The sequence below is a fragment of the Bos indicus genome, chromosome 14 (assembly GCF_029378745.1).
Source record: "Bos indicus isolate NIAB-ARS_2022 breed Sahiwal x Tharparkar chromosome 14, NIAB-ARS_B.indTharparkar_mat_pri_1.0, whole genome shotgun sequence".
NCBI classification, from domain to species: Eukaryota; Metazoa; Chordata; class Mammalia; order Artiodactyla; family Bovidae; genus Bos; species Bos indicus.
Window position 1 is genome coordinate 66,572,583 of NC_091773.1, and position 14,979 is coordinate 66,587,561.

Below are 14,979 nucleotides of genomic sequence, written 5' to 3' on the forward strand. Positions count from 1 at the left end.
ACAGGACTGGAAAAGGTCAGTTTTCATTCCAATCCCAAAGAAAGGCAATGCCAAAGAATGTTCAAATTACCATACAATTGCACTCATTTCACATGCCAGCTAGATTATGCTCAAAATCCTTCAAGCCAGGCTTCAGCAGTACATGAACTGAGAACTTCCAGATGTACAAGTTGGATTTAGAAAAGGCAGAGGAACCAGAGATCAAATTGCCAACATCCGCTGGATCACAGAAAAAGCAAGGGAATTCCAAATATTTCTTCTGCTTCATTGACTACGCTAAAGTCTTTGTGTGGAACACAGCAAACTGCGGAATATTCTTAAAGAGATGGCAATACCAGACCATCTTATCTGTCTCCTGAGAAACCTATATGCAGGACAAGAATCAACAGTTGGAACTGGACATGGAACAGACTGGTTCCAAATAGGAAAAGGAATACGTCAAGGCTGTATATTGTTACCTTGCTTATTTAACTTATATGCAGAGTACATTATGAGAAATGCTGGACTGGAAGAAACACAAGCTGGAATCAAGATTGCCGGGAGAAATATCAATAACCTCAGATATGCAGATGATACCACCCTTATGGCAGAAAGTGAAGAGGAACTAAAAAGCCTCTTGATGAAAGTGAAAGTGGAGAGTGAAGAAGTTGGCTTAAAGCTCAACATTCAGAAAACTAAGATCATGAAATCTGGTCCCATCACTTCATGGGAAATTGATGGGGAAACAGTGGAAACAGTTTCAGACTTTATTTTTCTGGGCTCCAAAATCACTGCAGACGGTGATTGCAGCCATGAAATTAAAAGACGCTTACTCCTTGGAAGGAAAGTTATGACCAACCTAGACAGCGTATTCAAAAGCAGAGAGACATTACTTTGCCAACAAAGGTCCGTCTAGTCAAGGCTCTGGTTTTTCCAGTGGTCATGTATGGATGTGAGAGTTGGACTGTGAAGAAGGCTGAGCGCCAAAGAATTGATGCTTTTGAACTGTGGTGTTGGAGAAGACTCTTGAGAGTCCCTTGGACTGCAAGGAGATCCAACCAGTCCATCCTAAAGGAGATCAGTCCTGGGTGTTCTTTGGAAGGACTGATGCTAAAGCTGAAACTCCAGTACTTTGGCCACCTCATGGGAAGAGTTGACTCATTGGAAAAGACTCTGATGCTGGGAGGGGTTGGGGCAAGAGGAGAAGGGGACGACAGAGGATGAGATGGCTGGATGGCATCACTGACTCAATGGACGTCTCAGTGAACTCTGGGAGTTGGTGATGGACAGGGAGACCTGGCGTGCCGCAATTCATGGGGTTGCAAAGAGTCGGACACGACTGAGTGACTGAACTGAACTGAACTGAACTGAATAAAGCCTAAGATTGACAGTCTCTGATTTATAATCTAGTTGAATTCCAAGGTCTCCTCAGCAGGGATTAGTCTGCAAAGAGGATGGCCTTACTAGAAACAGGATATTTTAAAGAGTAGCATTTGGGTTTGTTAGGTTGTTGATGACAGAGTAAGAAAAACCAAATATGTCAATTAGAGAAATTGTAGAACCAATTTACTTGCTGAGTATATATAAGATACACGCACAGTCAGCTTCACAAACCTCTTTCCCAGGGCATGACTGGATTCCTATATGTAGGAGTTTAAAACTCAGAGAAAGTTTCCTATTGATTTTGATAATAATAGGGAAATGTTCCAGGCTGAATGTCCCATCCTAAATTCATTTGTTGAAGTCCTAAATCCCCAGTTGGTCAGTTGGTGACTACATTCTGAGAAAGGACCTTTAAAGAGGTAATTAAGTTAAAATGTGGCCATTAAGGTGGGTGCTAATCCAATCTGACTGGTGTCCTCAGGAGAAATGGAAATTTAGACACACACACAGAGGCACCAAGGATGCCTGGGCGCTGAGCAAAGACCGCATGCAGAAGCAGCAAGCCAAGGAGAGAGACCTCAAAAGAAGTCAACCCTGCTGACATGAGGACTTTGCACTTCTAACCTCCAGAACTGGGGAAATAAACTTCTATCGCCACTCACTCTGTGGTAGTTATGGCAGCCCTCACAAACTAAGGCATGGAGAAATCTTTGCATTCATGGGAGATCAAGCTTGAAGCATGAGGAGTAAGCTGATGAAGTAAAAATTTGACTTTCAATATAAAGATTGATCCTCTCATCCCTTGTCACCAACTTAAATATCAGCCATCAGGTGGCGCTAGTGGTAAAGAACCTGCCTGCCAGTGCAGGAGACGTAAGAGACGCAGGTTCCATCCCTGGGTTGGGAAGATTCTCTCCTGGAGGAGGGCATGGTAACCCACTCCAGTATTCTTGCCTGGAGAATCCCATGGATAGAGAAGCCTGGTGATCTACAGTCCATAGGGTTGCATAGAGTCAGACTCGACTGAAGCCACTCAGCATTCCCTTCTCCTTGAAGGTGACTGGTATAGAAGAATATAGAAGGAAAGTTTTGAAGGCAGCAGTAGCAGCAGGCTAAATACCAGTGCTATGCGCCACCATCATTCGAGGTATGGGTCTCAATGTGATTTTTCAAACGCACCACATGTTTGATGCATTATTACATGCAAGCATTCATGAGAAGATAAAAATTCATAAAAGATGCAGATTCACCTAATGTGTGTCAGTTGCCCATGTATAGTACAGTTCCAAGTGCTTGCCATATACATAACATTTTTAATTGGAGTACAGTTGACTTAAAATGTTGTGTTGGTTTCAGGTGTACAGCAAAGTGAATCAGTTATACACATATCCACTCTTTTTTAGATTCTTTTCCTATAGAGATCTCTACAGAGTAGTGAGGCTTTCCATGTATTACCTCATCTCACCCTCACAACAACCCTTGGAGGTAGGTTTTGTTATCCTCAATTTACAGATGAAGTCTGTGAAACAGACAGGTGAAGACACCTATAAAATATAAAATACCTACTTCAAAGGATGGTCTCAGTTATATATAAATTCACACAGGTCCTGGAATTTAGTAACATTAAAGGAGTATTACTTATTTTTATCACATTGCCTGCCTAATAAAATAAGGTTTGAATTTGGGAGTAAAGAGATACCTTAATACCATTCAGTTGCTCCACGATCATTTACTGAACCATTACTGTGTGTCAGGCATTGTGCTAAACCCTGGATGTAATGACGAGCAAAGAGCATCATAAGCTAGTAAGTTATCTTTGAAGAAAGGCAGGAAGGAGAGGCCAAGCCTTCAGTGGTGATTATCTCCATGGAGTGAAATTCAGGAGGAATGTCTTTCAGGTTTTGAGTTCATATAAATCTGGGCTTTATATGTGGGCTTCCCACATAGCTCAGTTGGTAAAGAATCCACCTGCAATGCGGGAGACCCCGGTTTGATTCCTGGGTCGGGAACATCCCCTAGAGAAGGGATAGGCTACCCACTCCAGTATTCTTGGGCTTCTCTTGTGGCTCAGTTGGTAAACAATATGCCTGAAATGCAGAAGACCTGGGCTCAATTCTTGGGTCGGGAAGATCCCCTGGAGAAGGGAAAGGCTACCCACGCCAGTATTCTGGCCTGGAGAATTCCATGGACTGTACAGTCCATGGGGTCAGCAGAGTTGGACACTACTGAGCAATTTTTGCTTTCACATCTGGATGTACTCTGATTTTTTTTAATAAACAAAAATTGATTTTGTAATTTAGAAACCAATCAAGGGGAAAAGCTTTTTTTAGAAAAACGAATGCTTGAGATTATGATTAGTCAATCTTAGTTAATGATTCAAGAAAAACATTTTGCAAGTCTACTCTGTGAAAGATGAAAATTAAAGGAATTGGCTTCTGCACCTTCTTCACCCCAAGGGTTTACAGTCTGCTTGGGCAGGTAAGATGCAAACAGGACCCAAGTTACCCCAAAAGACAAGGCAGTAAGTAAACACCAGGAGAGCAAGTACAGCAAAAAATTCACCCTCAAAGACAGAGCTTAATTAAGGCAATTTGCTAACCAAAATTACTCTAGAACCAGGCATAGATGAAAAATGTAAAGGACCAGGAAATTTTTCATAAAAATGTACAGACTCTGCCCTTAAACTGCTTTACAGAAGCCTAAGGTTGTTTGAAAAATGTACAGTTTTGGATGGAAATTAACACAGCTTTAGTGGAAGCTGTTGGGTTACAAATACCAAGACTCCACTAAAGCAAAATGAGGGCTTTCTTTAGTGAGTAATCCACCCTTGATCACCTGAATGTTGAAACAAATTCAGTTCTATCCAGAGTTAAATGAGCAGTTAGAAAAAATGGAACTCTAGCACTTGAAGGTAAGGTTCCACTAACTCAGAAAGTGTGGAAATGTTGGCTAAAAGGCCCTGCGCCTGGCTCAGAACTGACTCCTCCTGCAGTCACAGTCATAATTCTGGGATGAGTCAAAGTACTCCCGTGGGGTCCACCCACCAGTAGCTGGCCATGGTGAATTTCTACCGAACCTCCTCAAATGAGGTCAGATTTGCTGTCCCCACTTTCTCACCCCCTCGCCGCTCCCCCCTGAAATCTGCCCTTTACCTCACCCCTCTTGATCATTAGCAATGGCCTCCTGGTCATTTTTGTGTCCCTAATGCCTAGCAGAGTGCCTGGCAGAGAGTCTGGAAATGTCGGCTGAGATGGATTACCAATGACTCAACTCGGTGGCTTTTTCTCTAAGTTCTGTTCCATTTGGCCTCGCTGGGGCATGACACTAATATTGACCTGGCCTAGAAATTCTCTTTCGCATCCTAGTCCATGACTTCTGGTTCTCCCGCCCATCTCTCCCCAATTCTCCGTCCCCACCTTAGGCGGTTCCTTCGCAGATATCCTCCCTGCCCCCACGTCCCCCTCTTGCTCCCTGCACATTGTGACTGAGCCCAAGGCTCAGGCTTCACTCTCTCCTAACTCCACACTTCATGGCATCCAGGAAACAATGATGGTGATCACATGTGTTGTAATAACAATTAACAGCAACAATTGCCCAAGTGTATTAGGAACTGTACTTGTTATCTTATTTAATCCCACCAACTCTGTGATGTAGGTATTACTACTCTGTGTTACAGATGAGAAAAACCAAGGCTCAGAAATAAAAGACAGATGACTACCAAGTAGCAGAACTAGGATTTGAGCCCAGGTCTTACTGTGTTGAAGGTCCAGACACTTTCAAAACAAACACAGAAGTGAATGCTGGAAATGGAAATTCAGAAGGAAAGGGCTGTGCTGCCTCCTGCCTGCTCCGCTGATCCCACCCTCTCCTCCTGGCGTCGGTGTGGCCTCTGTTCCCTCTCCTCGTGTCCTTGCAGGTGTCCCATCTCAGCTTGAAACCCACCGAATCCTCATTATCTTCTCTAAGAAATCTGTTCCCAGGACTCCCCTGGTGGTTCAGGGGTTAAAAATCTGCCTTCCAATACCGGGGATCAGGTTTGATCCCTGGATGGAAGAATCCCATATTTCTCGGGGCAACTGCTGAGTCTGTGTGCCACAACTAGAGGGTCCATGCAACAAAGAGCCCACATGCAGCAACTCAGGCCTGACACAGCCCGAAATGAAAACATTAAAAAAAAAAATCTGTTTCCATCACTCTTTCATCACTCTCACCATCACTCTCAGAATCATGGCAGCTCAAACCCGGGATTTGATCGTGACTTTTCCTCCTCCTCTTTATCAATCGCGCCTTCTTTCATTCCTGCACCTCTTTTCATTTCTCAACCCCTTCCTTCTCTCTGCATTTTTACAGTCGATACTCAAACCTGGCCCTGGTCACCCTCCACCAGAGGACTATCATAGTCTCCTAATCGGTCTTTCCAGCCCTCTTTCTTCCCCCTGGAATCCATCCTGCCCTGCACCATGAGACTGAGTTTTCTAAAATGAGGCTTTGCCTTTATCCATCCCAATCAGAAACCTTTTAGTGTCTTGTTATCAGAGATAAAGTTCAGACTCTTCAGTCTGGTGTTCAAAGCCTTGAATATTCTGGTTCCACTTGATGTCTTCAACTTCATCTCCTGCTTTGCACCTGCAGGAATTCTCCACTTCAGCAGAGCTAGCCTTTTCAGCTGTTTGAGTCAGGCTGGCTTTAACTAGGGTGACCTTATAATCTCTCATTCAGAATGGAATCCCCTTCAAAGTAAGAGAGAGTGTTATTGAGAACTGAGCCAACAGTCATAAACTGGGATCCCTCTGGATGAACTGGGATTATGGTCCCACAGTCATATTGTTCTCTGCCCATCCACATCCAGACCACCCAGAGCAAGGGCTAAAGGAAGGCTCCCAGGGTCCCTAGCAGCCTCTGCTTCTCCTCTGAATTTCCTGCTGTAATAACACCTGGTCTTGCCATCTTTGACAAGTCCCTTCATACTGGTGTCTTCAGGTTATAGCCTTCAGCCTGGCATTCTCGCGGTGACCGTCTCTCTCTTATCTACTAGATCTCTGTCTGCTGCCCTCCCCCACCCCCCCCCACCCCACACACACGTGGTCTCAGTCCTCAAGCCTCGAGAGCACAGCCTCCTCTACACGATCGCTGCCCTTCATGTCTCCCCTCGCCTTGGACATCTGTCAGTCGCTACCCTTGCTTCCGCACCCAGATCTTCCCCACGCTGGCCCTGAGGATTCCCTCCTCCCTGACCTCCTGGAGCCTCTGTTATTAACATCTCCATCATTTGCTCTGTACTCAGCACAGCCTCACAGAGCAGCAATTGACACTTTGGCATTGTGTTCAGTCTCCTAACCAAAGTAACTGGTGACAGAGGTCCATGGCACTCAGTCATCACACACTCAGCTTCTAACGGGTCAAATATTCGGTTGACGAGGATGAGGATAACATCTGATGGATGAGGCCAGGGTCACGTATAGTCTCTCCCGTTCTCCCCGTCTTCAGCTTGACCCCGGCTCCGAGGAAGGCGGACATTCTTTCATGCTGACGGCGGCAGCGAGAGCAAAGCACGTTCTAACAAACAGCCGAGGACAGCTCCCAGGCAACCACAGCTTCCCTCTCATGCTTGCCGCTCTTCAGTAAACGTCACACTCCAGAAGTCTCAGCAAAAGCCTTAGAGACTCAAAGGCTCTCCACTACAGAGGACCCTTAGACAATTATTTGGCAACATCCAAAGAACTGGGCTTCTCACTGCCTTCCAGTTTCTCAAGGGCCACGGCAGGTCCCCTGCCCCAGCCCTGGCTCCAACTGCCCCTGACCCTTGTCATGCACACAAGCTCTGGGCCTGCCCTGCTCCTTCCCTCACCCTAAGTTCCCAGACACCCTGGCCTTGTTTCCTGAAGCTCATCCCCTGGCCTTATTTCCAACAGTGGAATTTCCTTCTGACCCAACAGCACCCAAAGTTTCTACCCATTTAACAACTGGTAAGGGAAAAATCGGACTTCCCCAATGGCTCAGTGGGTAAAGAATCCGCCTGCCATGCAGAAGACCTGGGCTCAATCCTGGGTCGGGAAGATCCCCTGGAGGACAAAATGGCAACCCACCCCAGTATTCTTGCCTGGAGATTCCCACAGACAGAAGAGCGTGGTGGGCTACAGTCCATGGTTGCAAAGAGTCAGACATGACTAAGTGACTAACCACACAAGGAAAAGTATGTGAAACAAGATAGAGCATATGACCTCATTTTGTTAAGCATTAACAAAAGCACCCCACTCCAGTACTCCTGCCTGGAAAATCCCATGGATGGAGGAGCCTGGTGGGCTACAGTCCATGGGGTTGCTAAGAGTCGGACACGACTGAGTGACTTCACTTTCACTTTTCACTTTCATGCATTAGAGAAGGAAATGGCAACCCACTCCACTGTTCTTGCTTAGAGAATCCCAGGGACAGGGGAGCCTGGTGGGCTGCCATCTGTGGGGTCACACAGAGTCGGACAGGACTGAAGTGACTTAGCAGCAGCAGCAGCAGCAGAAAATACAACAAGCGTTCTATGAAGACCTACAAGACCTTTTAGAACTAACACCCAAAAAAAGATGACCTTTTCATTACAGGGGACTGGAATGCAAAAGTAGGAAGTCAAGAAACACCTGGAGTAACAGGCAAATTTGGCCTTGGAATATGGAATGAAGCAGGGCAAAGACTAATAGAGTTTTGCCAAGAAAATGCACTGGTCATAACAAGCACCCTCTTCCAACAACACAAGAGAAGGCTCTATACATGGACATCACCACATGGTCAACACCGAAATCAGACTGATTATATTCTTTGCAGCCAAAGATGGAGAAGCTCTATACAGTCAACAAAAACAAGACCAGGAGCTGACTGTGGCTCAGATCATGAACTCCTTATTACCAAATTCAGACTTAAATTGAAGAAAGTAGGGGAAACCACTAGACCATTCAGGTATGACCTAAATCAAATCCCTTATGATTATACAGTGGAAGTGAGAAATAGATTTAAGGGCCTAGATCTGATAGATAGAGTGCCTGATGAGCTATGGAATGAGGTTCGTGACATTGTACAGGAGACAGGGATCAAGACCATCCCCATAGAAAAGAAATGCAAAAAAGCAAAATGGCTGTCTGGGGAGGCCTTACAAATAGCTGTGAAAAGAAGAGACGTGAAAAGCAAAGGAGAAAAGGAAAGATATAAACATCTGAATGCAGAGTTCCAAAGAATAGCAAGAAGAGATAAGAAAGCCTTCTTCAGCGATCAATGCAAAGAAATAGAGGAAAACAACAGAATGGGAAAGACTAGGGATCTCTTCAAGAAAATCAGAGATACCAAAGGAATATTTCATGCAAAGATGGTCTCGATAAAGGACAGAAATGGTATGGACCTAACAGAAGCAGAAGATATTAAGAAGAGATGGCAAGAATACACAGAAGAACTGTACAAAAAAGATCTTCATGACCCAGATAATCATGATGGTGTGATCACTGACCTAGAGCTAGACATCCTGGAATGTGAAGTCAAGTGGGCCTTAGAAAGCATCACTATGAACAAAGCTAGTGGAGGTGATAGAATTCCAGTTGAGCTATTCCAAATCCTGAAAGATGATGCTGTGAAAGTGCTGCACTCAATATGCCAGCAAATTTGGAAAACTCAGCAATGGCCACAGGACTGGAAAAGGTCAGTTTTCATTCCAATCCCAAAGAAAGGCAATGCCAAAGAATGCTCAAACTACCACACAATTGCACTCATCTCATACGCTAGTAAAGTAATGCTCAAAATTCTCCAAGCCAGGCTTCAGCAATATGTGAACCATGAACTTCCTGATGTTCAAGCTGGTTATAGAAAAGGCAGAGGAACCAGAGATCAAATTGCCAACATCTGCTGGATCATGGAAAAAGCAAGAGAGTTCCAGAAAAACATCTATTTCTGCTTTATTGACTATGCCAAAGCCTTTGACTGTGTGGATCACAATAAACTGTGGAAAATTCTGAAAGAGATGGGAATACCAGACCACCTGATCTGCCTCTTGAGAAATTTGTATGCAGGTCAGGAAGCAGCAGTTAGAACTGGACATGGAACAACAGACTGGTTCCAACTAGGAAAAGGAGTTCGTCAAGGCTGTATATTGTCACCCTGTTTATTTAACTTATATGCAGAGTACATTATGAGAAATGCTGGGCCGGAAGAAGCACAAGCTGGAATCAAGACTGCCGGGAGAAATATCAATAACCTCAGATATGCAGATGACACGACCCTTATGGCAGAAAGTGAACAGGAACTAAAAAGCCTCTTGATGAAGGTGAAAGTGGAGAGTGAAAAAGTTGGCTTAAAGCTCAACAACTAAGATCATGGCATCCGGTCCCATCACTTCATGGGAAATAGATGGGGAAACAGTGGAAACAGTGTCAGACTTTATTTTGGGGGGCTCCAAAATCACTACAGATGGTGACTGCAGCCATGAAATTAAAAGACGCTTACTCCTTAGAAGGAAAGTTATGACCAACCTAGATAGCATATTCAAAAGCAGAGACATTACTTTGCCAACAAAGGTCCGTCTAGTCAAGGCTCTGGTTTTTCCTGTGGTCGTGTATGGATGTGAGAGTTGGACTGTGAAGAAGGCTGAGCGCCGAAGAATTGATGCTTTTGAACTGTGGTGTTGGAGAAGACTCTTGAGAGTCCCTTGGACTGCAAGGAGATCCAACCAGTCCATTCTCAAGGAGATCAGCCCTGGGATTTCTTTGGAAGGAATGATGCTAAAGCTGAAACTCCAGTACTTTGGCCACCTCATGGGAAGAGTTGACTCATTGGAAAAGACTCTGATGCTGGGAGGGGTTGGGGCAAGAGGAGAAGGGGACGACAGAGGATGAGATGGCTGGATGGCATCACTGACTCAATGGACGTCTCAGTGAACTCTGGGAGTTGGTGATGGACAGGGAGGCCTGGCGTGCTTCGATTCATGGGGTTGCAAAGAGTCGGACACGACTGAGTGACTGATCTGATCTGATAATAGTGATTTTTTTGTCTAACTTCCTCAATGAAAATAGGTACTTGCATAACAAAAATTAATGTAGTGAAAAAAAAGGCGGGGGTGGTGTTTCCAGATTGACTTCTTGTTTTGCAGTGTTAATGGATGTGGTACCCTGCTACCTTTCATGGTCACCACAGACAGAATAAGGGGGATAAAACAACTCTAAGGCTTAGGAGACCAATTCCACTATGGACTTCTGATGAGGGTGGTTTTCATCTCCATCAGTGTGTAAAAACAAGCAAACAAATCCATTTTATTCTCATCATCACCTGCAAAGACTAGGCCACCATCTATACTTTTTTTTTCCACCTATACTTTTGTTTTGTTGCTTTTCCCTTCCACATTCCCAGCTAAGAATCACAGTGTACTGGAAAGCGCAAGTTCTATGTGCAAAAACAAATCATCATTTACTGTTGTGGGAAGCAAGACAGAACAGGTCCTCTGAAAACAACGGAATAGGGAACAAGAAATGGAGGATTTAGACTTAGAAAAGGAAGGCTCCAGTTCTGATGCCAATCAAGTCCTTTTCCTTCCTTTCCTTACGGATTGTCTGCCTCATAAGTACCCTACTCAGCTTGTTGAACACCTACTATGCCAGGCACTGTTCGCTGGTGGAAAGACGAATGAGTCTGTGCAAGTTTAAAGGGCTTTGCAGACAAGCTGGGAGGTGCCACATGCATATTAGGGATTCACTGGTCTGCCCTATAGGTGCCGAGGAAAACCATTACCCATCACGGAAGAAATGAGATGCCACCCCACTTCTCACGGCCCCTGAAATATGGAGTTGCCTGAGTGGGAAGCCACTCAGCTGACTGCAAGCGGTGCCTGTGGTTCCAAGTATTGTGCTTGAGACTTCTTAGCTGGGGCCAGTGTTGGAGGCTGCTGTTTGTTTTCTCGTCTTCCCTATACCTCAAATGGTAAAGAATCTGCCTGCAACGCAGGAGGCCTGGGTTCAATCCCTGGGTCAGGAAGATCCTCTGGAGAAAGGCATGGCAATCTACAAGAGTGTTCTTGCCTGAAGAACCCCATGGACAGAGGAGCCTGGTGGGCTATAGTGCGTGGGATCGCAAAGAGTCGGACACGACTGAGCAACTAACACTAACATTACAACTACCCACAGCTGGCCTCTCACAGCTGGCGGTCCCCAGGACCGTCTCTGAACTGCAGATCCACGCTTAGAAGAAAGGCTGCCCACCTTTTTGAGGTGCCACTCAGCAACATCACCCATCACCACCTGACCTGGCGTATAATACCTGAGCTCTACTGAAGGCAGACCAGCCCAGACACCCGCTCCAAACTGAATGCAAATCCGCCCAGTCCTTGCCAAGGGAAGCAGTAATGGATTGATCTATTAACATAGATTATCATAAATACGCTTCTTGCTGAGGACCCAGACTGGGAAAATGCTAAGCTCAGCCACAAACGAAGTCTTTAAAATTCAAATGGTGACTAACAACTAGGACAGAGAACTGGGAGCACTTGGTTGAAACTCAAAGGAGAGCAACTGGCTATGTGGACTCCCCTCTCGCTTCCCTCCTGGTGTTTCCCCATCAGGCAAGGCTGGACGGGACACTCACGCTCACACCGTTTTCCGTCCACGGCCAGGGCGTAGCCACTGTAGCACTGGCAGACGAAGGAGCCCAGCAGGTTCACGCAGAGCTGCTCACAGCCGTGGTCGTCCGCTGCACACAGGTCCTGGACTGGGGCAAAGAGGCATCATTAGAACTTGGCTCAGAAGGAGGTGACTCTTGGCACAGGGCCGTCAATGAGCGACTCTACAGCACTTGGCAAAATAACTCTTGACTGAAAGCGATATAAGAAATTTTGGAACATTTTGGAAATTTTGGAAAACAGGAAAAAAATAGAAAAGAAAATTCAACTGTAATCTCCCCACCTGCAGTCCTACCATCCAGAGACTACCTCTGTTAATAGTTGGGTGAGTTTCTATGTATGTAAGGGCTTCCTAGGTGGTGTAGTGGTAAAGAATCCGGCTGCCAAGGCAGCAGATGCAAGAGATGGGGGTTCGATCCCTGGCTTGAGAAAATCCCCTGGAGTAGGAAATGGAGTAGGAACCACTCCAGTATTCTTCCCTGGAAAATCCCATGGCTAGAGGAGCCTGGCGGGCTATCGTCCATGGGGTCACAGAGAGACAGATGTGACTGAGCACACACAGCCACTTATGTATACATAAAAGCATATTTTTCAAAGTTGGAATTTTTCTTCTCTATTAAATGCATTAGAAAATTTAAAATTAACATCAATATGTATTTTTCTCATGTCAAGGAGAGTGATGGACGGTTCTTGAGGATTGAAGTTATCATGAGCAGGCCTTTGTGCTTGTCCGAATCAAGTACCATCCGTATTCTCTGAGAACCTAAAGGCTTTGTAATCAGTCTCACCAATGTACACACCTACGTACATAGTCTCAACAAGACCATTTGGCGCTGTCTTTGACATTTTGCAGAAGCTGGGAAAGAGCACGGTGAAAAGACCTGCTGCCCCACCAAAAACACAGCAGGTCCGGAAGAGCCCCTTATTTTCAAGTCTGTATTGGTCTCTTTGGACATACTTTCTCCCATTCCATTTCTCTATCAGAAGGATGTTTGAAAATCCTTTTTGTGTTCTATTTATGCACCCCAGTAATAAAGGAGGAAAATGGGAAGCCAGAAGAATTTAGGTAGAGATAACAAAGATAGGGGGCTTCCCTGGTAGCTCAGATGGTAAAACGTCTGCCTGCAATGCAGGAGACCTGGGTTCGATTCCTGGGTCAGGAAGATCCCCTGGAGAAGGAAATGGCAATCCACTCCAGCACTCTTGCCTGGAAAATCCCATGGACGGAGGAGCCTGATAGGCTACAGTCCATGGGGTCGCAAAGAGTTGGACACGACTGAGCAACAAAGATAGGGAGAAATCAATGTACGGTCTGAAGTGAAGTGAAGAGAAAGTCATGCAGTCACATCTGACTCTTGGTGACCCCATAGGATTGTAGCCCACCAGGCTCTTCTATGGTGATTAACAACGCTATTCCAGTCAAATATTTATTATGTGCCCACAAAGTGCTGAGCTCTGGCTCTTTATTCCAATGCAGTGTAAGAATACACTCACAGTAGAGCATTTACTGCCATAGAACTAAGAATATATCAGAGGATGAAAAGCTTAAAGGCATTTTTAATCCTTCATCGACTCAGTCTCCCCTTTGAAGAAATTGGCTGACGTTATGACAGTATTTCTCGGCAAGGATAACGACTTGGTTTCATAACTAGTTCTTTCAGTGACTTTACCATTAAAGTTCAAGAAAATCAGAGAGCATTAAAGCGATTGAATACATTAAAAAATTTTTCTTCCTCTGGTTAAAAGTTATCACTGTGACAGCTATGGTAAAAACTTAATTCACTAGAAAGTTTGATTTATCCCTGAATACAATGACTACACTTTAATGTAACCTCCTAGGTCTTTGAGTTTTATAGTTTATTACACTTTTTGATAAATGTAAAATATCAAATTGATAAAAAGATAAAAGCTGACATATTTAGCACCTCTATCAAATGCATTAATTTCTTTTTAAATGGAAGCTACATCATAAGATTAAAAAACATTTAGATCTAAAATTCCACAAGGAAGGATTCTGGTTTTAAAATGCTAAAAGAATTATTTTCACTCCTATATCAATGAAGTAGATGAAAAAATTATAGATGCAAATTCCTCTCTTTACCTATCTTATTTATATCTTATATTTCCAATTGGGAACTCCAATTGATATTTCCCATGGATCCAGATATAGGGAAAATAACAATAATCAGAAGAAACTTCAGCTCATGCAAAAATCATAGTAAATAACTGAAGAATAACAAAATTTACAGTTAGTTACAAGCCTAAGCCAGAGATATAAGAAAAATTGGAATTATCAGATACTTTTGATTTATTGAATCAACAAAGCACCTACTCTGTCCCAGGCACGGGGGATGTAGTGTGAACCAACAAAGGGACTCCTGCCATCACGCAGCTTGTATTCTAAGGGTTAGGAAGGTGAGGTTCTAGGAAGAGCATTTCTGATAAAACCCAGAAGTGGAATTTATCCAAAGAAAACAAAAACACTAATTCAAAAAGATATATGCACCCCTATGTTCATTGCAACATTATTTACAATAGCCAAGATATGGCAGCAACCTAAGTGCCCATCAACAGATGAATGGATAAAGACGTGCTACGTATAGTCAATGAAATGTTACTCGGCCATAGAAAAGAATGGAATTTTGCCATTTATAACAACATGGATGAACCCTGAGGGTATTAGGCTAAGTGAAATAAATCAGACAGAGAAAGACAAATACTGTATGATCTCATTCATATGTGGGATCTAGAAAACAAGTGAAGTAACATAACAAAACAGAAACAGATTCATGGATACAGAGAACAAACTGGTGGTTGCCAGAAGGTACAGGTTGGGGATATGGATCAGTGAAGGGGATTAAGAGGTATAAATCCATTTCCAGCTATAAAATAAATAAGCCACTGGGATGTAATGTACACATAGGGAATATAATAGGCAATACTGTAACAGCTTAGTATGGTGACAAATCGTAACTGGATTT

General features: G+C 44.2%; 1 protein-coding gene across 2 annotated transcripts in view; it reads right to left on the reverse strand.

The window, feature by feature from the left end:
- The window catches only part of MATN2 (matrilin 2), a 173,001-nt gene that overhangs the window by 67,534 nt on the left and 90,488 nt on the right, over positions 1–14,979 (reverse strand). For both annotated transcript variants that reach the window (XM_070802859.1, XM_019973906.2), the window contains exon 5: positions 11,965–12,087. In XM_070802859.1, coding sequence (XP_070658960.1) covers positions 11,965–12,087 — 123 coding nt within the window. The remainder of the gene's footprint in view (positions 1–11,964; positions 12,088–14,979) is intronic.